Raw genomic sequence first — 27,956 nt, 5'->3', positions numbered from 1 at the left:
AGTGAGGCAAATGGTGCATGAAACAGCAACAGAACAAACAAACAAACCAACAAACCAGATGCGTACAATTGGAGAGCAGAGTTTTGGCTAAAAGGCGGGAGGGAAGGGTGTGAACTGACATCACTCCAGTTGGGACTGATAACAAGAGGCGCTGCTGCCCTAAAGGAGCAGAGCTTGTGGTTGAAGGGCTAAGGATAATAACGGAGCAATGCAATTCATGGGTGGAAGAGGGGAAACAAATTAATTGTGATGAATTTCTATGAGCAACACTCTATATAGTCTCACAGACAATTAACACAGACTTTACGCTGATCTGATAACTCAATATTAGGGGACAAAGTGATATGCCTGTTGGAAAAACATGTCTGTTTTCTGCAAGAAAATAAACCCATAACAGTATTTTCTGTACTGGATAATCATTATTTGGATTTGATTTGAGTAAACTCACAAAAGATGGAATAGATAACAGAACGGATGGTTGCGATTTTGGTGTGTAGCAAACAGGGGCGTCTTCTTTTCAGAAGGAGGTGCACTTCAGTGGCCTTCGGCACTGCCTCCTGATTGTACCCAGTCATAGATGACCAAGGGAATGCTCACTAGGGAAAACATTATCCCCAGCGCCAAGAAAAGAGAAGCCTGGAACAAAAAGGAGGGAAAATTAATGAATAAAAAGAAAAGACAATTAATTCAAGTATGTTAACTTCTCCTCTTAAGGAGATTTACAAGGTGATGTATCAAAGTTATCAGCTAAAATGGGATAGCACTTCTGGTAAAGGCAAGACCCATAGATAATTAAACAGATTAGCGTCATTAATAATTACTCACTGAACACCAAACCCAATTTTTTTCTCCTTTCAATTCATTTCTTAAACACTGATCATCCCTAAAGAGGATTAAGCGAGTCTGTTTTTAGGACCGATTGGCTCTGCTCTTTTTAAAGCCTCACGGAAATAAGTATACTCTTCCCATCAGATACGTGTCCATCGAAGTTCAGCCCTTTCGTCTTGGGGTCTGTGGATGGAGCCACAGGTGGAACACAGGTTTCCTGCCTGTCTGCTCAGAGCAGGAAGGTCTGACCTTACGATGCTTCCAGTGCACGCCCCGTTAGACTGGGAATACACAGGAGTGTTGCATCTTTTCAGCTGCAGCTCTTTCTGGGGTGCACAGGAAATCTTTCCAAGGCCTATTCCCATCTGCTCATGCATGCCAAAGGGCTAACATTTCAGCTGGCTGCTTCTGGTGGAAGCACCCCAAGTCTGAATTGGGTTCATTAAAACCACGAGGAATACCGCAAACGGAGCGTGTTGCACGCTTCCTGGATCAACACACTGAAACGGAGAAAGCTTGCTGGGCTGAAAGGGCTGCCGAAGGGGGCTGGAGGGGTACCCGCACCCTGCTGATAGCTACGGCTGCTGCAGAGCTGCCGCTTGCCAGCCAGGGGAAGAGCCCCTTGCCCCGCAGAGAAGGGCCCCCCAGAACACAAGATGTCCTGCGTGGTAGGGCCCCGCCACTGGGAGACCCCCAGGGTAAGCAAAGGAGAAAGGCAAGCACGGCTGCCAGCTGACTGAAGCGAGGACGGAAAGTAATGTAAAGAAGCTCACACGTATGTTCAGATTAGGTACGCTTTGCATCTAGCACATTATAAGGAATGACAAGACGAAAGCATTGCATTGACGGGAAAGGAATGCATACCCAAATCCTCAGAGTCAACTTGGATCCATCCTGCTGTGTAATTTTTAAATACAATGATGAAGGAAGAATGAAAATCAGCATATTGGCAGAAGTGACCCCTGCAAAATTCAAATAAGTGAGTTTTGTTAGTTGTCAGCAACTTATTGTGTCAGCATCACAATTATTGTGTTGCTGATTAGCAACAGTCTTTTATTAGTAGTACAAAACCAGGATACTGTACCTACAACTCCAAAAATATCCTTCATGGTCGGGATAAAAATGACTAACAGGTTGATGATAACCAAAAGAACAAAAGTAACCAAAACGTGACGGCATAAGTCAAATTTGGTTTTCCTAGCCAGTTCGAATAATGATGAACGCACCTGTAGAAAGAGAGAGAGTTCTCTTGTCAGGAACAGTCTATAAGCCAATTCAAAGCTTCCCATATTTATTTTAACCAGTTTTTCACGCCGACAGCAAGCGCTGCATAGATCCATCAGAAACTTTGGGGTCTCTGAAGTAGTGCCCTTTTAAATAAACCTTAAAATTAATTTGATATTTCAAAACTGTAGGTATACATGCATCTGCAGTAGCACATTCCTCCCTTTCTGACACGCCTTTTGGGGTCCTTCTGCACTTAAAAATGAACTGCACCTCTGAGCCTGCTCCAGTGAAGGCATGTGAAGTAAGAGAGGGCCCTCGTGGATCCAGTTTAAAACAGATTTAAGACCAAAAGTGATTAATTTATTTCCTGCAGGGAGAACTTCTCCAGAAGTTAGTGGGAGTCTGGTGTGGGAAAAGACTGATGCAAGCTCAAGCTCTTTTTGTAGCTGCAACATCACTGCCACGGCAACTGCTGGACTGTGGTTTGAAGAAACAGTCATTACTGACTTCCAAACTGCGTGGCGCTTTTTACTTACAGTGAAAAACAGCACTGGCACCGTGAGTATCACCGCAACGATCACAGCCAAGCGCACGGTCAGGATGAGGATGTCATCTTTGCTCTCGTACTTGTGAAGCAGATCTGACTGCACATTGTCTATGGAAAAGACAATAAGATAAGTGTTCTGGCAAACAGGCAATCCATTCACAAAAATCATTGTTTAACAACAGCCTTCTTGAACAACAAGTGATTTATCTGCAAACGAAAGAGTATGGAAGGAAACATTCTTGAGTTAAAACAGCGCTTTGAACCAAATCCTAATGATCCCATTATTCCAGATTAATCCTTTGGAGGCCTGATTTAGGACTGCATCCTAATCCAGACAGCACATACCTAAGTCTAAGGTAATTTTCACTGTAGGAAAGACAACAGTGAGACATACACGAAAGTTTGCTTACATATATACGTATATAAAAAAATAAGTAAAGTGAAATAAGCTATTTCTAATTGGTTCCGTGGGCTTTTTTTTTTTTTAAATTTCAAATGATATAAAAATAACCACATGCACTGCAACAGCTGAACTTAATATAAACTACAAAATTTTGAGCTAAATTAGTCTAAACAGCAAATAAACTTCCAGCAAAAAGCAGTGCCCCTGTTCTCAACCAAGAACAAAGCCTGTCTTGGGTCAGCTCTCAGTGGGACGCTCTCACATTCGCACTCAAATCCCTCGGCAGCTTCTCTGAGGGCTGCCCTGATGTTTTTTTCTCTTGAACCTGTCCCCCCCCGACCCCCAGCAGTGCCTGCAGCTCGGCCCCGTGCCGGCCGGTGGCCCTAGCAGCCAAGACGAATCGTGGGGGTTGCCTAATGGGGAGGCACTGGCGGTATTTTAATACGACCTCCTGCAAAAATGTTTCCTTAAGCTGTGATAAATAGTACAGAGTGGGTCTGCGTGTGCTAACCAACAGGAAAACCAAGTTGCTGAGGGACCTGTGTGTTTTCTTTGTAACTTTTAAATATCTAGGAGCAATGACCTAAGGGGGTGGCTGTTAAGCGCGCCACAAAAACATACTCGCTGCCCCTGTTTAGGCTCATGTTTTGTTTCTGCCTGCTAATCTTAGAAAGCTGGTGGTAAAACGTAACAGCTCTTAAACCGAAGTCCTTAAAGGGAACTCGGCAGCCACATCTAGTTTAAAATCTTTAGCACTTGGTAAAACCTCATGTATTCCTGGAGGCAGAGGGATCTGTCCTGCGGCGAAATGCCTGCGCTCCCCCCAGGACACCCTTCTGGGGAGAGACCACGGGTCAACACCACCTACGCAGTGCTTGAATCCCCACCAGGAGAAAGAAAACGCTCTCCCACCTCCCTGCAGATTAGGAGTGGGGTTTTCAAGCCGGGCACATGCACAGCTTCTGCGACACAGAGCTTACTCTGCTCCTGCAAGCACAGACTGCAACTTCTGTACCGCTCACGGGCTGCAGCCAGGTAGGAAGTGAAGGGCAAGGCTTACAGTTGAAGGTCTGTTTTCCTTTCAGCTAGATACACCACAGAGCCCAACCACAGTGTGACCTTTTAGGGGAAGAAAAACACCTCTTTTCTGTAATTCTGCAATGTAAATATAGTCATCACTGCAACACTTTTGAGAATACAGCAAACAGACAAGTACTATTGGTGTAAAGAAGAAATGGCCACAATAAAAATGCTGTTCTTATCCAGGTAAGGGTAGAGAAGAGGGTTAGAAAACTGTAAGTGAACATATGAAAGGTAAGGTCTTGTCAGTCTCAAGGGGAAGAAGGATCAAAGTGGAGGAATTCTATATTCCCTCGGTGTCTTTTTTGCTGCCTCTCATGGCACTGACCCTTGCAGAAGCCCCAGCGGAGCCGCACAGCTTCCACCCGCGGGCTCTCAGCGCTGGGGAACAGGGACGCCTGACATGGGTAGAGGCACACGAGACACCCCAGGGATTTCCTCCGCCGTTCCCCCTCGGGAGGGCCAGAAGGACGCAGCCCCTACCTCCTCCATGGACTCCAGACCCTCGTCCTTGAGGGGCGTGGGAGATTCCCAGAGAGGAGCGCCACGGATCTGCCTCCTCAGATCCCTGGGGCAATCACATCAGAATCTCCTCCCTGCCAAAGTGAAGGGGTCCGTGCTGATTTACACCCACTTGCTCCCTGGGGCTGCTAATTTGATGCATTTCTACGAAAATGCGTTAGATGGGAGCAGTTGGATGAGAATGGCTGTTGCTGTTGTCACTTGCAGAGTATTTGCGGTTTTATTGGGGAAATTAGAACAGATGACCTCAAGTTACTTCAATGCATGCAGACTCAAGGCCTCATAATCAGAATGAGAGCCTGAGAAAACAAATATGAGATAGGTACACCTTTGAAAAAAACCCGGCACATTTCATATTTATTTATTTTCTTTCTCTTGCAACATGTGGCTCACAAGGAACAGTACCAGGAATGAGGAGATTGTAACAAAAAGGTCACTTGGAACAGGGTGAAGACTGATGACCTTTTGGTGACTCTGAGGTAAAAGGCAAACATCAGTTTTGTCATCTGTCTTGTAACCCCTTAAAGGTCCGTGGAAAAAGACACTACTTTTCAACATTCCCATTATGCTGGAACGTGGGAGTAGCTTCCTGGGCAACATTCATATTTTATCCTACTTTACTTAATAATTGTGCCTTCAGGGCATACATGTTGTATCCTTTAGCAATACAACATAATTTGTTTGTTTCTTTAAGTGAATTGATATGCGTGAAAAGAGACAGGGTGCAGGTCTCAAACACTGAAATAACCATCCTTTGGCGGCTGAGCTGGGACGACGCTTGAAGCTTCCCCACCTTCACTGCCAATTTGTTTAACCAAGACCTGACGGGGTCAGCTCTAGGGACACAGGGAAAACATTTCGTCCTTCGCCTCTATGATGAAAGCGTCAATAAGAAAATGAAAAAGCTGTGATGGCTGATTTGATACCCATTTCCTAGGACCTGTTCTCAAATCTGTCTCATTTAATATAGATAGGCACGCTTACACGACATTCAGGTGAGGACCTTGGAACGAAAATCTTAGTGGGGCCCAGCTAACCCCCAACTCCGTTAAATCTCTCCCTCATATTTTGAATACACCTGTTGTATATACTACTTTCACTTGTGCTTTTCATCCGTGGGGGAAAGGAGGAAAGGATGTGTACTTTCAATATGAAAACATTAAGGAAAATGATTTGAAAAAGTATTTTAATATAAGTGGGTGGAACTTTCCTTTCCAGCTGGGATACACTATTGATTTCACATGTATTCCCTTTCTACTTTGGTCAGTAAAGAACTGCATACTTACCGTAGAAAGTCAAATAGCCAAATATGGCAGTCATAAAGTACATCACAAACATGGCAAAAAATGAGATATTTGAAACCAACTGCATTTTTTTCTGTGAACGGCTGGAGAAAGAAGAAAAGAACACATAAAAATGGTTGGGCTGGATTTTTCCATAGCTGTTTAAAAATGTATTAAGTCTTTGCATAAACATTGTAATTCTGGGGAGACTCATGAATGCATTTTCATTTAAAACAGGAATTCATTGACAGCTGCGCAAAGAAGAGAAGGACCGGGAAAATGGACCCTACTTGGGGCTTAAGTTAAGAAATGGTGGGACCGCCCTGCGGCTCTGCTCCCTGGCCATACCCGCCTAAACAGGGTGAAGGGTGAAGCCAAGTGGAGAGGGATGGCCCTTAAACACTTCAGTACTTAAATTAAAAGGCCAAAATAAAGGTAGAGTAAAATTATACACAGGAAAAAAAAAAACATTCTAAATGTTTGCAGAGAAACATTTGTGTCCCCATGGACAGAAAATAATGAATGTATGCAGACCACTGTAGACCTGTAAAATAGGTTAAGTGCAAACATTTCATTTTTAGATATTTGTTCTGAAATAGTCACACTCTGGTACCTAAAGTTAGGCTTTTAAATCCACACAGGGATGCCCTATATAGGCACCTGGGAACCTGCCGGACTCCCTTGAAACTCAAAGGACCCAGCAAGTGACCAGGACCCGAGGGCACCCACGGGTCTGACTGACCCCGACCTCTCCCCTGGGGCTCCCCCCACAGCCCGGGGTCCCATTGCAGCCCCCCAGGGCTGCCAGCGATGCCCCAGCAGGGCCGGTCTCCAGCTCCCCAGAGCCCTGCCCAGCCGGAGGTGTCAGCGAGACAGCCGTACTGGCAAAGGTCTTTTAGTACAGGCGAGGCTGAAAGTGCTTTTTTTTCCTGGTACCGCAACAGATTTTTAGTTGCATTGGAACAAACGCCGTTAGCTGAACACATGCCTCTCGCCTATGCCAAACGACCGGCACAACTTGGCTCTCCCCAGGCTGCTGTGTACTTCCAGAGAAAACTCCCGAAGTATTGCATTATCCTCAACCTCCCTCACCCCCACCCCAGCGGCACGCCTGGGAGGCCAGATTTCCTAGCTGACAGCCACGCTCATTGGCTTGTTGGGTGTTATTAAAGCACATCTCCTCCGAATGGCACGAATGACTCAGAGCACCCCTGCGCTAACATTTTCCATGCAAAGCGGTTCAAAACAATTCACTGGAAAAAAAATAGAGAAAGACTTACTCTTTAAGTTCGCTGTAAATCGGGAGGACTGAAGGGTGGCACACAAATGCAAAAGCAATGGTGGGCAAAGCGTACACGGTCTGTTCGGAGAGAATTTCAGAAAAGAAGTTAAGAAGAAGTATTTCCCCCAGCGGTGTGAAGAAATGATCCGTGTTCAACTACCTCAGCTCCCAACTCTCTTGACTCTTCAACTGAACGTCGGGAGCCTTCAGAGAAGGCAGAAGACCTGTCAATTAGCATGTATTTAATGAAATATGGAGAGCAGTGCTCTTTCAACGGGAGGACAAAGTCTTCACGTTGGTCGTGTGAGCACAGTCCTGACTCTGCTCACAGAGCGCAGCGCTGGATGCCACACAGCTGCTGGTTTTGCTCCCTGGGATGGGTTTCCCTGCCCAGCTACTGCCACCATTACTAGCACACTGTCACATGTAAAAAGTGGATCACCGCTACACTACCCTGCCTTGGCATGGAGAGGGGTGCGCACCCGTGGTGCTAAGGCTGAAGTCCTGAGGAGGAAGCCCATATCCAGACTGTAAGAAAAGAGAAGAGGAATGCAGAACTTACAAATAAATGGATATTTCAAGGTACCAGACTGAGTCCCTTCATTTCCCAGGCCAACAAAAGGGCTAGGAGGGCTGTAGAGGGAGCATGCTTTTCCTTGGGGAAAGAGAGAGACCGTTACGTCACCAGGAACCGCAGGAGGCCTCTGGGGGGGACCTCACCCCCTTCTCCACCAAAAACCTGAGTGGCTTTCAGTCCTCAGCATACAGCCAAACTTCACAAATGATCTCAGCGCCCAAGCGCTTCCATTCTCCCCAGGGAACGGGTTCGAGCAGAGATCACACGAAAAACAGGTCCTCCTGCGAGGACAAAATGAGTTCATCCCTACATGCGGCTCTCTCTGGCCCTCTGAGATCTGCTTGTGCTGGCCACAGGCATCCCCTGCCCACAGAAGATGTCCTGGGGTGCGCCCCAGGCCTGACAGATTCAGTAAATACACTGGTTGCTCTCCAGCAGTCCTTCCTCACCCAGGCCTGTGCCGCTTCCTCTCCCTCACTCACAGCACACTACTGTTGTGGAGTCTCCATCCATGGAGATATTCAGAAGTTGCCTGGACACGGTCCTGGGCAACCAGCTCTAGGTAGCCCTGCTTGAGCAGGGGGGTTGGACCAGGTGACCTCCAGAGGCCCCTTCCAACCTCGGCCATCCTCTGATTCTGTGAAACTGTCTCTCCTCTCACACACCAAAGTTGCTAAATTGATTGGCAAACTGCTGGCCCCGAGGGCAAATCTCTAGAGTTCAGCTCCAGCCTGCCTAGTTCAGATGGCCGACCCTTCTGATGTGCCTCCATCAACGCTGAGGCAAACGCTGACACTGCAGGAGAACAAGACTGCCCTTCAATTCTATCTAAAATATACCTACACGTAAGCTGCTATCGCACACCAAGTTAATTAACTCTTGGTCAGTCACATCAGATCTGGGCTGATGGCTACCCCTGACTAAAGAAAAGTGCTCGGACTGGCTTCTTCAGCTGAAGCTGGTAGGATGAATTTTTAAAAAAATCAATTTTTGCACGCATATGCTATACACACGCATTCCCTATGAATGCGACTCCGACGCCCTGAGGACTCTGCCCTGCTGGATAAGGTGCTGTTTAATGAGCACTGTGCCCCAGCACAGCTGACAGGAGCAGTCTCCTGCTCCTACAGCTACAGCCAGTTGCTCTTTCGCATTCTCTTGGCACAACTTTTCCTGCAGCTGTGTGGTGATGGAGGAAAGCATCCAGCTGAAAGGCAGTAAAATTTTTGCTGGATTAGCTTTCAACTGTATCCTTTTCCTGATCCAGTTCACCATATGGCTACAGAAACACGTACCCTGTCACAAAGAAGCAGTTTGTGTGCAGGACAGAGGGATTACTTCTGGGCTTTGGATGCAGGAATGGCTTACTCAGCCTCTGCTGAACTACAGCCTGAAGGCGCAGTTGCAGCACTGATAGTAAGACGCAGTGGAAAGGAAAACTCTCCCAAAGAAAGCGTTTCTTGTCCGGTGGTAGCTTGCGCTCACAGCCTTAGCACATCTACTACCGGGTGGGCAGAGCAAGACCGCAAGGAGGTACATTCAACACGGCATCTCCATAAGACTGGGCAAGAAGACCCATTGTGCGTTCACCGTTGGAGCACGAGTGGAAGCATGGAGAATCAGGCCCTACATGGTGCTGATTGGATTAAGAACACGGGGTGTAGGTGCATATATTATGTGAATTAAAAGTAAGTATTATAAAAAGAAACATACCTTGGAATTAAAGATAACATACTTTGGCTTACACATATGTTCATGTGCTGAGCTATTTGATAGGATAGATGATGTTGCATTTAGCTCCGATCCGCCACAGGGAATTTGAAACTTCTTGTAAATAACCTAGAATGAGAGCGGAAGACAGCTAATTGCTAAAAATAATAATAAAAAGCAAATTAAAATTAAAACATCAGAGAAATTATGACTATCCTATCAAGTGACTCTCATCCAACAAAGCAAGCAAGCTGAACTTACCACTATCAAGAAAAATACCATGCAGCTTAATGAAAATCCACTGGTATAGCCAAGATACCCTGAAAGAAATAAAAAGGAAATCTCATACAAAATTATTTTATTAGCCATATCTTGGTTTTTACTTCTTTTTGCTGCGTCATGAAAAGTTTAAATGTATTATACATTTAATATGTATCGTGAGCTTCAGGGCAGGACAAAACCATGTCCTGTTGGTGTGGGAGTCTCCCACGTCGCAAGCCTCCCAGCTTTCAGACAGACCTGAGCTTTGCTCTGACCGGCTTGACTTCCCGAGGGTCACCTTTACGGCAGTTTAACTAATTCTACTTTTGAAAGGGGCTGTGATAATTGAAACAAACCTGATAATGTGCAATTGCAATCAGAACGTGACGCAGATTCCCTGATACGAGCCACGTCAGCTGAGTATGGGTTATTTTCTCAAAAGGAAGACACCAACAGGACTTCAGTGCCAAAACTTGTTACATGGTTTTAAAAAATACATTGTGTACCTACTGGCATCTCTGTGGACTCAAACACATTTGAAAATGCAATCCTCCATGCACATCTTACTTCGAAGTCCAATACCTCCAATTAACCTCACAACTAAAAATTTTGATGCTGATAGAAAAATAAGTTATTTTTTGTAATCTCACAATTTGTGAACTTATTTTTACAGGCTACACATAAAATAGCCTTATGAAATGAAGACCCTCTTAACTATAATTTTTTAAATGAATTTCCACAACTGTATGGATGAAGCTCGTTTATGCTGAGTTCAACCGCTGTGACAATTTAGGCCTACTTGTTCCAAGATGCTCAAAACACAGCTTATTCCTGGACCAGAGAGGCTGCTTAGATTACAATGAGAGCACTTTTTTTTTTTTTATTATAGTTGAGTTGCCAGCATGGCTGTCAGTGGCATGATATCTGGGCCCCTTTATTTTATTCCCACAATGGCATTTGCATCTTACCTAAGTTGTTAAGGAGACATAAAGGGAGGATTATACCAAACGTGACTGTGACAACAAGAATCCGCCCATCCACGTACCATGCCCTGCATAAAACATTAAAAAAACCCACCATGAGCACACCTTAAATCCTCTCTGGTTTTCCTCACACTCAGTCATCCTCTTTGCTGCAGTTACAGAACTATCTTTGGTCTCCTACAAGCTCCTACAGAAGGAGAGATGGGGGCCACATCTGAACTTTGTAGGCTCATTAAGTATCTAGCCCTTAAAACGTGGTGCTGGTCTGACTCAGATACGGCAGATTTTCATAGTCACTAGACAAAATATCACCCTACTGCTGAGATCAGTGAGTGGGACTGAGAGGCAGAACAACACCCTCCGTAACCTGATATAAGCCACCCTGCCAGGATGAGGAAAGATCATGCAAAGGGCCACACATACAGCACAGTGGGGCCGGGGGGGGGGGGGGGGGGGGGGGAGGGGGGGTACCATGATTCGTTTGCTAAACCACCCGGGCACGTGCCTGGAGCGGCAAACCAGGCTCTTGCAGGCTGGCACGCACTAGCCAGCCCAAGGCTGTATCTCCTTCTAGCAAAGTGCTTTGAATCCTGCTGGAAAGCAAGAAAGGGGAGAAGGGAGAGCGTTAGTGACGTTCTGTATGACCTATTTCCACTGCTCGGTCCAATTTAGTATGAAAGCCTGAGGAATGGGATCTCTACCTTCTTCTCATGCACTACAGCACACCATATAACCCAGTGCAAAGGATATTTACCACTATAAAGAAATACCACCCCTCTGTTAAAAAGGTTGGTAAATGTCAAGGAGTGATAAGTGGCAGAAATCTAAGTACAATATTCTGCTGTTGTCATATGCTAGTATCGAAGAATTTCATACTACGGACAGTGCTTCAGGGGCAAAATCCTGCAAGATGCTACGAACGCAGGGAAATACATAATATCTTAAACTTGCATTGTTCCCAATATCTTCAAGTATTGCCTAACACTGTAAAAGGTTGGATCCTATGAAAAGAGGTTTGTATAAATCACAATTCTGCATGAAAATCTGGTGTGTGAAGAGAGTAACTGCTGATGACTTAACCTTTGATTTCCTATCCATCTTCTTTTCCTTTCCAAAGTTGTCTTGGTTTTTATTGACCCCCTGAGATACTCCTGTGAAAATATACTTTGACAAACCTAAAGAGTATCCAATACTTAAGAGCTTTTATAAACATATGCTTAAACTTGTCTACACAACATTAAATTCTATAATCTAATCACCAAAATGAATTCAACTTACGAAAAAGTTTCTTCTTCTCCCATTAGAAACTTTATGGCAGAAGGCAGCTCATTTTTGACTATGAAGAGATAGCTCAACATTGCTGGAAGAAGAAGAAAGTCAGTTTAGAAAATGGGTAAGATATTTTGTGGAATAAGTACAGAGAACATCCTGAACCTTTTCCCACATCAGCCTCTGATGACAGAAGACCCCGAACTATAATTGGCTGTGAACTACTGATCATTCAGTAATACACCATTTTTAAAGGGCTGCATGCAAAGTGTTAGCCACAGCTATATTGAGCAGCATGAAGATCCCAAGATGTCACCGAGAGAAAGAGGAACCTGACTGGTTGGTAGCCATAACATCAAGATGTTTCCGGGTTTTGTTTTTCAATACCCCTCATCTCCTTTACCTCCAACGTTCTGGAGAGATGTAGATCCAAAGACAATCATTTTCCCTGGGGTACCGAAGACCTGCTCACCCAGCTTTTCATACACCATGCAGCCTGCATGAAAAAAAATGAGGAGAAAGGTAACAAATACGGCAGCGAAAGCTGTTGAGTTGAAACACTTATGATTCCTTTTCAGCTAACCACCCATCTGTGCAGCCATACCTGCCCTTCGCAAGTAAATAGAGAGCTCTCTTGTAATTGCTAGGGCTGAAACTTATGTAGGAATGTTTTCTTGACATCTATAAATGTTATCGTTGGCTACCGGTCACTTTTGAAATTGAAGCTCTTAATGAGGTTATTACACCCCTTTAATGAGTCTGTCTATATCCCTAGTGACATGTTAAGTTCTGGTATCCCCATCCTGGCATATTAGGTTTGCGCCCGCAATGAGCGTGACATAGAAAGCCTCCTCTCCAGACAAAACTCGGTACAGCAGGATCCACAAGTCAGCACTGGCAGCCTGGCCACAGCAGACACAGTACCACGATTCTGCAATTTCGCTTGCTTTGACTAAACGATCCAAATGAGGGCAGCCACTGGTTTACAGGATGATTTACAATTTCTAATGACGAAGCCTTAACTTGTGAATTCTCAGTGTGGTGTGTTTTTGGTAAAAGCAGGGAAAGGTGTAAATTAACTAAAACTTCTTTTTAAATGCCTGTCAAGCTTGAGAAACTCCTCCATTAATTGGTTTGTGTTTCTGTTTAATGTTTTTTCCTTGGCTGTGATTTAGGCTGAGAAAAAGACTGGACATTGTGAAGATGGTGACATACATGAGAACAGAAAGAGAAATACTGCAGATGTCACACTGTACAGATGATTTTTAAAATGCATCCCATTGTTTGGTTTTCTCTGTATTTCCTTATAGCTGACATTTCTGCTTTGAAGCTTGTATAAACAATAGGTTTGAGCTTAAATGTACCAGCAGCATAGAAACCTAGGGCTTAGATTTTGGGAACCGGCAGGGCAGAAATGTGTCCAAAATTAGGCATACCTACCTAATTTAAATAGGCAGTTGCTGCCATTATACATGCTATAAAAATAACTCATATGTGTCCAAATTACATACTAAAATACTACAGTGTTCTTGTGCACAGACAATTTAAAAAATCTGGCTTCAGAGATTGTTACCCAAGGAAAGAGACTCGTGGACTTCAGAGCACAGTGACATTTAACACTGTAGGTAACTTCTAATTTCTGTGTTTAGAATATATTTTCCTTACAGATACACTTCTCTCTGTGGAGGAACTGTTCCCTTTTATTTTCTTCTAGGAAACCTCCTACTATACCACAAAGGCTATCAGGAATTTCACCCTAACCATTAAGGATAAACTGTATTTCCAGGTAAGCTTCACCATAGGCAAAGATTCATTAGATTTCATCTGCAATTGGTTTTGTAACGCAAAGAAATTATATGAGCTGTTCCTTTCAGCTCACTGAAGACAACATTTCATGCTAGCAGAATTCACTCTTTGCCATGAGTTTTTCTCTTTATAGTGCTGGTCAGATGCTCTTCTCCATTGCCATGATGTAAATTCTTGTTAATTCTGGGATTCTGACCCAAAATGTGTTAGGCCTTTCTATTGTGTCAGCAAAGTGATAGAAACTCTGTCTTACACAAAGCACCTGGCCTTATCTGAGTATTTTTCACCTCTCGTTCTTTACAATTCTACTGAAATGGTGTAATAACATCTTAAATTACCTGTTTCCTTTGAACACACCAACAGGAGATATATTGAATAAATAGACAGCAGTGTCACTGAAACCAAAAGCAGCCTATAAAAGAATAGAAAATAAAGCTTACTGTAAGAGCTGAGCTCTAACATTGCAATATTTCGTGTCAGGTTGTATTCCCGTTGACTCTGAAATAATTTTTATACTCTTCTGACAATGCAAAAAGCCCTAAAATACATGTGATTTACATGCTTTTTGCAGCTCCACCACACCACTATAGAGATAGAAAGCCCTGCGTGCAGAGGGATTCAACCAAGTAAAACTTAGCAGAGCTGAAGAGCGCAGCCTGTTAGTGAGTTACACCCCCCCACATTGAAAGAAGCAAGAATGAAGATGTTTTTTCAGGTAGGAATTAAGATTTAATCAGAACAGGGATGAGCCAGGTATGTCCCTCACCACCCACTCTAAAGCTTTTTTTCTGGAAGCAGAGTAAAAATTTCAAAGGGAAGTCCTCTATTTAAAGACTTCCATACCAAATGGAAGGATCTTTTCCCAGGTCATGTTTCATATGCTACCAAAGGGGTGCCCAAATGGCTTTTTATGTGCCTCCCAGTGCCCAAGGAGGGGGAAGAGGAGGGAAGTTAAGGCTCGACTGGCTTCCCTTGGGAATAAAGGCAGAAACCAAAGGCTTATACTTTGTCCAGGTGGGGACTGGTGTTCCCTCACTGATGTCACTCTTGGTCTGCCGTGATCCATAATTTGACTTAACGTAGAAGAATTGCAGGAAGTAATGACCAAACTGTTTGTGTCGGGAACTTGCTGGCACAAATGATAATTAGTCAGTGCCGGGGGCTAAGTGCATAAAAACACATTTGCTCATTGCTCTATGTCTTTAAGCCAAGCACCATGTGTGCCTTCCCCTCCAACACTCTGACACATAAAGACCTGATGATGTTTTCATGATGTGTGTGAAGAGCACTCAGACAATCTGTTGGCAATTCCTCTCTTTATTATGACAACTACCCTCAGGACACTGAGAAAAACAAGCCTAAAATTTAACAGAAAACAAGCTGCTGCCATAGATAGGCAGCAACACATCTTTTTCATGGGAATACATAGAAAGAACAGGATGAGAAGCTCCCTCTCCCCACTTTTTTATTATTTTAGACTAGAAATACTTTAGTGCCAAATAATGACCCACAAGTTTCTTGGGGCCAGAGGAGCATGGAGAAACATAAAGAGGTGATAGGAGGAACTGCTTTTTTGCCAACAAAGTATGATGGCTGACAATAACAACACACTCTTTGTACAGCCCAAAGGGTGTTTCTCCTCAAGGAGGTGGAGAAGGGAAGGGAGACTGTACTGGCTGAGGTCACTCTGCTCCATTTTTTACAGATTTGCTAAGCCCTGCTCCTGCCTGAGTTCCCTGCAGAGCCGCTAAGCCCCTGTCTGCCTGGGGGCATGGTGCTCGCAGCCCCCCGTGCTCGGCTGCTGGGCTGACTCACTCCCAGCCCCAAATGGCTCCAGCTCCGCATGCCAGCATCAAGTCTATTTTAATATTAAAAGCTCCCGTTTTTCAGGCACTGAGCTCATGGAGTCTTTGCAGTGGTAAAAATAACACTCCCAAGCAGCCAGGTATTTATCTGATCTGTTGTCCTTAGCTCCCCATAGGGTTCTTACACAGACACTTGGCATTTTCATTAGCGCTGTATGAAAAACTTGTTTGTGTTAGGACTGTGGTATGGACAAGGATATTCATGCCAGAACCACCCCTTGGAAAGGAATGAAAATGTCCATGCCACTCGCTCTGCACAAATTCAAAACAGAAGCAGGGGAGCTTGTGCTGCAGTCCCAAAAGCACTCCCCTACTTTTTAGTTTGCCTGCTTTTAAAGAAGTGCTGGCAGCTATGCAAGCAACCAGCACATGCAAAAGTCACCTCCCTCCAACAAATCCCGAATAAACAGTTTAGGGCAGGGGACTGATACGATGCTGGGAAGAGCAAACTGTTCCTGTGATGCCACTGCTGTTTGCTCCCAGATGCCACATTACCAGGTCAGCTGAAACATGTGCTGTCCCCAGCCCTCTGTGGAGTCCCAGGCTTTGGGACCAGAAGACCTGTGAGGCTCATGCAGTCACCTGCCTTACTGCACAGAACAGTTCTGAACCCTCATAAGGTATGGGGTGCAGAAGAGCATGGCAGAGCATGGGGTTTGCCACCGTACGGCTTCCCAGGGGGCTGGTCTGCCAGCGTGCCCTAAACCTCTGGAGGAGTTAGGCTGTGGCTTTGTGACTGCTTCCAGTTTACCCTAGCAGAAGTGGCTGCAGAAAGCAGTGTGAAACTTCAGTTGTAATCTCATACTATATCTCATCTAACAAGCCTTGTGCATCAGCACAGTTTTTCAGATCATGTGCAGTACCAGGCTAAATGGGGCTGAAGGCACCTTGCACTTGGCCGGCTCATATGTCTCTGCAACGCAATCCATCGCTCCGGTGCCAGGTCTCCAGGATGAAACCACAAGCAGGGTGAGCTAGTTCCTGCCATCCCTAGGTGGCCTGGCCCATCTCTTACTTCCCAAGCCTTTTGTGCCATCTTTCTGCAGCAAGGTTTTCTCCCCTTTTGCATACAGGAAAGGATGCTCTTCTTTGGTCTAGGCTATAGTTATCAACAATACTGGGATTAAGTTCCTCTGAGTTCCTTCCTCAATTGTTTTGTCTAAAAAGCATGACACTTTGCTACGGCACTACCTTATGCAAATAGGATGTGAGAGTATATACTCATTGCCATGTTTATTTTGCATGTCTTATGCCAAGAATATAGGATCTGAACTGATCCAGGTGTGCACAGCAGTGCATACTTCACACTGCAGGAGCGTAAAAGTTGTGAGAGTGGGAATCACGCCAGGTCTGCTTTGTTAGTGCTGAAAATGCTCCTTTAATTTTTCTGCCCTGGCTTTCTACTTTTCAGAGATGGTGCATCCCAATACTGGGTAAAGCAACCTAGAAACTTTCCAGAACTGTGCTACTCAAGAGCGATGAATTTGCACGTGCTTTCTCACGTGCAAAAAGCAATTAAAGTATTGCTAGGACTCTATCTTTAATCACTTGTAAAGCAGAAATGGTTCTAAGATCTACCTGTGATAGTGACAGCAGAACTATACATTTATGGGAAAAATGCACTGAAGGAGAGTGTGAGAAAAAATATAGCACTAATGGACTAGGTTTAACTCTGAGATTACTGAGATTATGGCATGATAAAAGAACATTTAAAGCCGTTCGACTTTCAGGCATAACTACAGACACCACATTAGGATCCTGTATCTCCAGGCTTCAAAGGGGAAAGCTCTGCTGAGCTGGTCAGTTAGGCCCCAATAGCTTCCTTACCTTTGATCTGAGCGGGCCAGTCTATCTCCAGGCCAACAGATCTAAAGGCATTATAAAGCTAACAAAAACAATTATCCACTTTTAAATACACACAGTTAATTCTGTAGAGAATGATGCTGTTATTTACTCTATAAAATCTCTACATTCGGGTTTGGCAGTTTTTCACACAGTATGGTGGTACAGATCTACACACTCACTACTCGGGCCAAGATGAGCCCAGTCACCATCACACATTGTTAGAAGTTTCTCTGATGTTCACATCACTGGTCTGATCTACTTCACTTAAAAGAAACTGCCTTTTTACATCCTTTAGAGCAAACACATTTCACATTTCACTTAACTCTCATGAAAAACTGCTGAAAGAATGAGAAGAGGATGAGATTATAGAAAACTAAAGCAGTAAGGAGAAACTGAGGATGCTCCTTGGCTGAGACACTATTATCACAGAAGAGGTAACAAGGCTGAAGAGAGGTAACTTCTTTTTTTCTGGTTACAGCAGTCTTTGCAACCACCAGTCTGTGCCCTCAGAGGTGTGCTTGTCAGAGCACGGGTGGAGTGTCACATACCGGTTAGAGTACTGGGTAGAAAAAGCAGCAAAAATAAAATAAACTCAGTCCCTCTGCATAAGAAAGACCTAAATTAGAGTCCAGCTACTTTATAGCCTAGCTTAGTGACAACACAATTATAAGACTTTGTACATTCTTAATGTAAATGGATTAACTCCTTGGATTATTCCTAGATTTTACCCAACCACAGCAAATTGTAAGCTAGCAGCATGGAGGTAGCTATCCTGGCACAAAATCCCAGAGCAGATGGCTATACGTACCACTTTGGCCATCCACTCTGCTATATACAGGGTGCATATTATATATTTCCCAAAAACCTAAGTAATAACAGAAGTTCTACATTTTTAGATTTGACATTCAAGAAATGACACCTCTTTAGAGTAACCTGTAAACTCAATAACTGTGTTGAACAGGTCTCGAAGACTGTAAATTATTGTATTTCTTCCCTCAATGAACATTTATCACTGAAATCTGCACACAATTCCCAACTGATTTCTTAACAATCACTTTTCACAATGAAACGTCTCATACTGCGATCCAGAATAACACAGAATAACACTGTGTCTTACTCATTCACTGGCACCGTTTCATTTTTAAACTATAAAATTCTCCTTTACAAAATGCCTCTTTTTTGCTGGAGTTAAGTACTCTACCTCAACTTCTTTTTTATACTAAAATCTTGGCTGTATTTATGTTGGCTCTCAAGGACTCTCATATAAGAAACTGAAGAAACTGTGGGAGTGAGATGAAAATATTATATGTAACATATAAAGGAATATAAATATTCTTTTTCTTGGTTAAAAAAAAGTAGTTATTGCATCATGCTTTGATGAAAGCTCTGGAGACCCTGTGACGCAAGTAGGAACTAGGTACTATCCCACTGCAACTATAACTACTGAACATTTCCAATGTATGTGTAGCTTGTGGACCATAGGAAAAATCCCTGGCTAGGCTCAGGTCAGTAGTAAATAACATGGGCTTAATTCGCTCTAGCATTACAAGTAATGGCTTTTCCCACCAAAAAATTTGACTGAAAAAAAAAATGTCCGAAACTTGTAGCTAACATTTTCAGGCTTGAAGGCTGTACTTGATTACAGATGGACTATAAATCCCTCCGCTTGCTGGCAGCGCGCACGTTCTTTAAACGCAGTGAAACTGCACAGGGATCAGCTACTCACCATGCGAATACTTACAGAAAAAGGAGAATTCCCGTGTTGGCCAAGGCAAAAGCAAGACCCAAAATCCCACTGCCCATAATTGCATTGCTGAGGTTGAAGACAGACATCCCCAGCGAAGTCGTTCCTGGGATCTGGAGAAGTAAAGACCGACGTGTCAGCAACAGCTTGGAACGGAGCAGGGAAATGCACCTATGCTTCAAACTCCATGTTTTGTGATATATCAGATATAAGTAACTACTGCTATGGAAACAACTTAAAAATTGTTTTAAAGAGGAAAAAGGGTTGCTGAACCCTGTCACAGCTACACTCTGATCGTTGTCCTATAGATTTTGTAAACTGACGTAAATGGTATCAGCAACACACAACTCATACTACACTTTCAATTTTAAACCCCATCTTTCACTATGCCTGTGAAACATCTTACGCACATGATTTATATATTGTAAGGCCATAAGGAACCACCAGGACATCCTGCCTAACACAGGCCAGAGGGAACCCCTTGCCTCAACCCGACCAAAATGCTTGGGGTTTTTGGTTTTGTTTTTTTTTTAAGTGCTGAGCACAGGCAGTTCCTACCGGAACCTGAATTTCAGTTATAATTGTGTGTGTCCAGCACTTTTGAAGACCATGTCTAAAAGCCCTTCATATGCACAACACATAGTTCATTTTGACAGGGAAAAGAACAGCAAGAGAGACTTACATATTCATCGCATTTCTTCTTCTCCAGGTGGCTGTTTGTGAGACTTCTTCTGCTTTCTCGATCCGAAATAAACTTGCTGAAAAGAAGTCAGAGGATTTATTTCCAGCGTTTAGAAAATGTGCACACATTAATTCCATGAGCAGCATGTGATTACAAAATATGCAATGTATGAAAACTGTATGCGAAAAGAGGTCAAACTCATAACTATTTAATGAGCCAGATTATGCTTCACTGATACCAGTGTACATTGGGCATTGATAAAGGTAACACTAGCACAAGCTCAGAGTAAATGTATATATACAGAATGGTCTTTTAGGATATTTAGTAAAGAAGCAGCACCAATTTTGTGGACTGGCAAGTAATTTGTTTGCACAGTCACTACGAGGAGATACTTCTCCGGGTGTCCTGCAGAGGTATGTGTGACTGGTACCCCCTGCTCCTGACCCCAGCTAATGTGGTTAGCATAACTAACGCCATTTTATGAGGCAAGCAGCCATTCTCTGTGACTGAGCGGGTCATGTATTCATTCCCTTTCCCTCATTATCAGGCCCTGAAGGTCCTGTGAACCAAGTAGACAAACCAAACAGATTTCTTCTTCCCCTCCCTATCGGCCTCAAGACTCCTGGGTGCCAGGCCGATTACTCCCTTCCTTGCCAGCCCAGAAGGTCCCAAGCACCCAGCCCTCCAGGTGGTGGCGATGACCCCACCACAGAGCAGGGAAGCCTAACGGCACCCAGAGCACTGTCCATAAAATCGAGCAGTTACAAGTCCTAAGTGGGGAACTTGGACCGGAGCTGCTGCTGGGCAGTGAGACCCGGGACCCCCGGTGGCCAGGGACACCCCCACCGTCCTCTGCTTCCTCCAAGGATTGAGGGAGTGACTCGTCTGCTTTTATATGATTTTTGAGTCTAGATTATGATTGTTACATTGATACAGCAAACCATGTATTAAGATTTGACCCAATCTACAGAGGGTTCAGGCGATTAGAAATTATAAGTTAAGTTGTATTATAAATTCTGTATTATGCTACTTATAGATTGCACTACATTGATTCTGCTTCTAGAAATCCCGTGCCATTCTAATAATAAATTCTGTGCTACACTAATCATAATATCCTGTTAAGAAAATAAAGCTTTAATTGTAACTACAATCTAGTGCTGTCATTATTCTGCCAAGGATCCCTAAAAGACCCTGTCTGTCCCCTCAGCGTTGGATGATACTGTGGCACCCTGTGAAACCCTAAATTGCCACCATAGGGTTGGTATGGCTGGAGTTAAGAGGAGGAAGAGGTGCTGCATGCAGCCAGCACTGCCCGGACCATCCTCAACCGGGCAACACGCTCTGTTGGTGCACTGCTCTGGGCTACTGGATTTTTTCACTTGTGTCTTTCAAAACTCAATACTGAATTCAGCATACTGCAAAATTAAAAACTTCTGTGCAGGGAAACATGGAATAAACAGCTTTTCGTTCTCTGCACCCTTTACTTGTTCTGTGTCCTTGATATACCCACATTTAGGAACTTACTGTCACCAGAACAAGATTTGCCTCCTGCGGTTGTGTCGGTATCCTTGGGATTTACGACACTTCTGATTTGGATGAGCTGTTAGTTTCTCCCAGACCCTTTCTTCAGCAAACATTTTAGTTTATATAAAGCATTCTTTCAGCTTTTCATCTTTTGCAGGTTTATGCACAATTAAGCCCCTGGCATCTTCATTAATCCACAGATGGTTCTTAGGCTGCACTGGCTAATGCGTCAGCCATCGTACGTGTTACATACCTAACCAGGGGCTGTCACCAAGTGTCAGAGACCCTTTTTGCTGCGGGTAAATTAAGGTGATTCTTTCTTAAGTTAAAACAGACAAACAGTATGCTGAACACAAAGAGCAGCACCGCTGGTCCTTTCCCACAGCTGGGAACATCTGCTGGCTGGCGATGTATAGTTCAAACTGTGACTCAAGACTGTGCATCATTTGAGTACATCCAAAGGTATTCAGGCTGGTAATATAACCGTGAACTCATAAAGACAGAGCTGTATCAAACTTCCGTACTACCCCGGTTGTGGCCTAATTACTAGCAATATATGCTAGCACAGCTTCTAAGTCTATGCCAGAATCATGTAGCTGTAATGCTGCTGACTTGGATTCCACAGCTGACACACTGGGCCCTGTGACCTTAACATTCTGTGTACTACATACATGTTTTGTGTTTATCCCTTAAATCTGGGCAGAGCTGGCAAAAGGTATGTAGTATTTTTGCTGGTTTTGTTGCAACTTTGACTCCTACCCATTGGTCTGCTTTGACTTCCTTTTTATCAATAAAAAACAACTATAGGCTTCTCCTCTATGTTTTAAACTACTAACTTCAGCAACCAATTTGCTGCAAAATACAGCCACTGTGCCAGGTTTACCAGCCCTAACGCAGTTGGAATAGATGGCTGAACCTCCCTCACTGTTTTAAGAAGTGAAAAGCAACCACTTCTAAGACAGACTGATCCAAAATTAACTTTCCAAAGCTCACTGTCTAGGTATTTCATCCTCATGGAATAAAATCTCAACCTGATTCAGAGCGTGTGCTTTTTTTTTTCATGTCTGTTTAAAGCCCATCTCTTGAACACAAGCAGCAGAGTGTGAATGGTTTGAAAAAGACATTCCAGCTCTCTCTCGAAACACCCCGCGGGCATTTTATACAGGCAAGAGCACAGAGAAGAGTTTTGTCTCTTTTGGATTTGTAAGTGCTGCTGGGAACATCTGTGGACTTTGCCTTCTTCTGTCATTTATGGAGATCATGTGTCATTTTAGATTTTGTCAGAGTTATGATAGAAGTAACTAGTCTGCTCCCCCCACTTCTCCTCATCCCTCTGCAGCCAGTCCCCCCTTAATAATGACAAAAATAACAAATTTATAGATACTATTATTATTGCCACCTGGTATTGAAGTTCAATGAAAATTATTGTTAAAGAACTAACACATGATAAAGACAATACTTGAGTAATATTGCTTGAATATAAAGGGACCGTGGCACTTCCCATTAGAATACTTTTGACAGAGTAAACAGCTTCTGCAGAGCTGTTACCTTCTGTGGCCAACAAACACATTATTTCCTTCTGGACGCGACTTTTAAGAAAACTACTCCGATTTGATAAATCGATCCAAAGTACTTTCTTTTGAGTTAGTCCTACATTAAAATGGACTGGGCTTGTTGTCCAGCCTCTCATCTCCTATTATAAGCTGGGATCCTCATCCACCCCACGTTTACCATGTCACACTGCACATTTTTCTCCATTTATGCTGTGTGATGTGTACAGGAGGGCAAAGTCAGAGACGGGAATGTGGCCACCGGCCTCCCATATCACACCTTCCATGAGGTACACAGCATTGCGCCCAGCTTTTTTACGGGGGCCTCCCAGCCCCAGGACGGCTTGCCCAGAAAGCTCAGCAGCGATGCAGTGGTGGGGGACATGGGGTCCGCATGATCCGGAGGCTGTGCGGCATTTGCTATTGCAGGCAACTTAACCTGCAAGTCCAGACAAGAAGGTTGCCTCGGGACCGTGCTCGGTAGGTGGTACAGACGTACCGTATGACAGCCTAAGTTTTCCATAAATGGAATGTATTGGTAGAGGGGGGGGGGGGGGGGGGGAAGGATGGGGAAGGAAATCCAATGGATTCAACAGAAACAGATTTTCCCAAGATTTTGCTTTTTATAAACATTTTTTTCATTTCAGGGTGTTTTTTCTTCCCCTACAGCATATGAAAGGGAACATATCTTTGAATACTGGAATTTCTAGTTAAACCGTGACATCCATCTGCTCTGCTTAATAGGTGTGCTTAGAAAACGAGCTATTCATTGTCACAGAATGTTGTATATTTGACCTTTATAAATATGACACGAATGAAGTGAAACGACTGTTTACTCCAGCCTCTCCCAGCCCTCCCAAGGACTAGAGGCCACTGTGAGAGCTGCTGTGGAAGTGCGCAGTAGGACCGTCTGTGCCATCAAAGCCTTGTGACTCCCGGACAAGCAAGAAATCCATTTGCGCTGTTTGTTGTCTTCATTTCAAACGCTTTACTCATGATTAAAAGACATAACCTATTCTTATATGTTTCTGCTTTCCTGTTGTGCTTCCTACATCACAGCTGAGTATGAGCAGCTTATACAAAACTTTTCAGATATGTTAATAAAAAATCCTGGCCAAAAACTAATCGGCTGATCCTTGCGATACATGAAGCCTCAAGGTTGGCTTGGAAAGAATTTCTTCATCTAATTCTTTTCCTGGTTTGATTTAGTGCAAAGTAGAAACTTAGTTTTATTGATGAAGTGGTTTTAAAAGGACCATGTTTAACTATGGTTTCCAAATTTAATTTATTAAAGAACTTAAATGAGAAATCTTTGATTAAGGTGATATCCCTGAGCTAACCATTTTGGCTAAGAAGAGATAGCCAAAAACCATTTAGCCATCTCAGATATGTTTAAACATAATTAAATTAAAGTGATATTTGACAATGCCTTAAACATTTGTTAGAGAAAGCCGGCTTTGCCAAGATGACAGAACTCTATCCTTAGGCAGCTTCTTAAACTGAGCTCTAGCTTGAGCAACGGCAAAGATTTCCAGGGCAGGCAGGAACAAGAAATGCAGAAGAAACCTTGGTCTGGCTTACACTATGAAACTTGGACCAGACCTGGGTATACCTACTAACAACCTTGTTAACTGAACAAGGGGTGCTGATAACTTACTAGTAGCTGTAAACCAAGACAGACATTCAGCCAGCAGCTTCCCGAGAGCATCGTTGTAGTTACAGATAAGCTGTAGGTCACCTAAATACTGGTTTACAGTTATGTGCAGAGATGGCAAAGTTTTAGAGGCAGGATACACGGTTAAAAGACACCAAATCCATGTCTGGATTTGATGCAAGTCTCTTTATTGACGTTCCCAGAAGAAATTCAACATCTGCATACAAAGAAAAACCCCTCCCAGTACAGCCCCTTCCAAACAACATCCCCTCCCTACATACAACTCCCTACATACAGCCCAGAAAAGGCTGGAAATCCAAAGGGAACTAGAGAATTATTTTCCAACATCAAGAAATATTTGGAGTTTACAACCAGACCTGGAATAAGCTTCTCCCTGGTGTACCTTCTCCAAAAGACCCTTAAAAACTCTGCTATACATTGAGCTTGAAAAATTATGCATTGGAAGAAAAAAAAGTTTGAAATGAAATACAGAGTGCAGGTTTCAACCACCAGGTTGAAACAAGAAAAAAAATTTAGTTGAAAATTACAGATCTAATCTAAAGCTCAAGTGAAATCAACAGAAAAAGTCCCACTGATTTTGATGGACTTTGGAGTTTCACAAGACCTTGCACTGTGTGCCAGGCAGCACAAAATTATTTCTTCCATATGCCCGTTAACCTCTTATTCCACGGAGACAGGACATTTGCCAAAATAGTCATAAAGGGCAATAACCACATCCTTTCAGGATGCGTTTGGCACGGGGTACAGAGCAGGGTCTGCCCACCGGCTCGTCGCCCATGTCGGTGTGGAGGTGCTTGCCAAAGCCAGTGGCCACGGGTGGCTCAGCCACAGCCCCAGGGGACGCCGACGGGGCTGCGCCAGTGCCAATGTGCTGCTGTGCTGGAAGCTGCCGTCAGCGCCAGCTGCCTTGAAACTCTTGTATTAGCTGTGGAGGGGAACATGAACACACCAGGATATATAGGGAAGAATACTCGTGTATGGGATGCATGAGTAAGTAGCTATCCCGCAACCACCCCAGCAGCGGGATAAGACAATTGCAATGGGCTACATCCTACAAGCAAATGATGCTCTGCAGAGGAAAAAAGATACCCAGAAGGGAACGGAAAACTGTGGAATATGTTCATCTGCCCTCAGAGCCAGAACAGCAATCAGAAATTCTGTCTCTGAGTTTCTGATGCTCTTTCCTCACTCCACTTTTCTTCTTCCCTTTGCAGGCAGTCTGGATCCGACCCAGACCTCGCCACACTTACTACGCCCTTACTCGACAAAGCACATCGTGACCGCTGAGGATCAGGCACATACGGCACGCTCCTTCCCCACCCTCCATAAACATTCACTGAAAGATGAAGCGCTAGCAGGGTTTCTCCCCGTAAGAGTTACTGGTGGAAAGCGCTGGGGAGGCGCAGCCAGCCCAGTACAGCCCTTCTCCTCTCAAGGATATAAATCCTCGGCAGGCTCCAGGGAGCAAATTTACCACTGTCAGCCCCTGAGCTCCTCGCCTTACGAAGTGAGCCAGCAGGAAAGCAAGCAGGTTCATACTGGAACTGTTTTGTTTTGGCAAAGTTGGAGGGGTTTTTTTCCTTGCTCTTGCCTTTTTTTTAGCTTTTTTTTTTTTTTTTTACCGGAGTGGTTTACGTTCCGTTTTGGCACTTTCCATCAAAGCAGTTGCATCAGAAAATTCCTGACCAGCTCTAATCTTCATCAGTGCAGCTGCGCTGCGGTCGCACCGCTACACAGCGCAGCTGGCGACCGCCCCAGGACTTCCCCGGGGCAGGCGGCGGGGCGGGGGGGCAGGGGGCTCACCCACACTGCCAGCCAGGGCCCCCTGCTTGGTCCCGGGCTCTGGCCAGCTGGTTTTGCTGCGTGCATGGTATGGCCGACAGCGGGTGCTTATCTCCGCCGCCAAGCTCCCTGTCCACCCGCACAGCCACGAGAGCCACACGACTCTACCCTCGCCTGGGAAAAACCAGCTCTGAATTTTGTTTTTACACTAGGAAGTGAGTTTCTCTGGGTAGCCAGGGAAGCTGCTGCCAAAAGGAAGAAAGGGCAAGAGAAGAGGTTTTTAAAGACCATAAACACAGGCGCCAGCAGCCCAGCAGTAAAGGAGCAGGATGATGTGCCGGCAGAGGCTTCCCAGCAGCACCAGTGCCGGGCAGGGCTGGATCCCCGTGCAGGCACTGCCCGGCCGGCGTGCTCCACCTCGGTTTGCAATATTTGAACAGGAAGTTTGATCAAAAAACAGCTCCTTGTTTTACAGCTCACAAAACCCAAAGAGCATCCGTCAGCAGGTCTTTGCTGTAAACAGGACAGCTCAGCACCTGTTGGAGGCTGGTAGGAGGGCCTGAAGCACCGCTCCCCGGTGGAACAGTGGCCTAGCTCTTTGAAATGACTGCACAGCTTATAGGAAAAGTCTACAGCCTAATTTAAACAAATGAAATTATTTTCATCAATATTGATAAATAGATGCATTTTTCAAACTTGACCTGAGTTAGGTATACGTCTCTATTTTACCAGCTTCTTGCCATCCTTGCTTCAGGGGATGACAGCCGCTGCCCAGTTTACCTTGCTGAATTGTGAACGCGGACCGGGACTACATTTGCTGCCAGCAACACCAGCTGTAAATCTCCAGGAGTTTGGGTGCATGGAAGTGGCCAGGTAGGTTAAAATTGTCATATCAGAGAGCAAAGGTCAACAAAGCGATTTGCCCCAAATTATGCCGTTGGTCTAATTGTATCAATTATTATTACTTCTTTGCTGTGTGCAAGCAGACATTTAAAAATGTTGGCTTTTTGCTACATTATAAGTTTGTGCATTTTATTAGACTAATTTGAAAGATTCAAAACGATGAATAAATTGCCACTGTTTGCTTTATCTGCTGTTGCAGCCTATGCCCAACAGATGTCACATATGAAATTCAAATTACATCTTCAAATGGAGCATGACTTGGTAATGAATAATTCAAGACATATACTGAAAATTAGAATGCTGTTTTTAAACGGTGTGTTTCTTAGCACAGGCAGCGTCAGTGGAAAAATACTCACCTATTTATCTGGCCATTTTCCACCTCTGTGAAATCATTTGAATCATTGCTGATGTTATCATCTTCAGGGACAGTCATATTCTGCAATTCAGTCAGTTCTAATCCAGCTTTGAAGGGCATCCTGGGTGAGGAACTGTACGTATCCAAGTGTTTCTCCAAATATTAGTGATGGTTGGTATCTCGTGAGTAAACTGCAGCTACAGTGTCAGCAACCTAAATAAAACACAAGAAAAAAAACCCAAGATGTATACCA

At 44.2% G+C, this 27,956-nt stretch overlaps 1 protein-coding gene across 1 annotated transcript; it reads right to left on the bottom strand.

Annotated features, from left to right (window-relative positions):
* Positions 1–11: 11 nt before the first annotated feature.
* SLC38A1 (solute carrier family 38, member 1) lies at positions 12–27,857 on the bottom strand. The gene is made up of 15 exons (XM_009327597.1): positions 27,705–27,857; positions 19,915–19,990; positions 19,230–19,345; positions 14,117–14,190; positions 12,376–12,468; positions 11,982–12,063; positions 10,689–10,771; positions 9,721–9,779; positions 9,463–9,588; positions 7,171–7,250; positions 5,894–5,994; positions 2,592–2,710; positions 1,913–2,054; positions 1,693–1,790; positions 12–636 (listed from the first exon to the last, which is right to left on the bottom strand). Exons 1-15 carry the CDS (start codon positions 27,821–27,823, stop codon positions 535–537), a joined length of 1,470 nt encoding a protein of 489 aa, XP_009325872.1. The 5' UTR covers positions 27,824–27,857; the 3' UTR covers positions 12–534.
* Between the last annotated feature and the right edge of the window lie 99 nt (positions 27,858–27,956).

The sequence above is a fragment of the Pygoscelis adeliae genome, unplaced genomic scaffold (genome assembly GCF_000699105.1).
Source record: "Pygoscelis adeliae isolate BGI_AS28 unplaced genomic scaffold, ASM69910v1 Scaffold113, whole genome shotgun sequence".
NCBI lineage: Eukaryota > Metazoa > Chordata > Aves > Sphenisciformes > Spheniscidae > Pygoscelis > Pygoscelis adeliae.
This window is presented reverse-complemented; position numbering and strand designations above follow the sequence as displayed.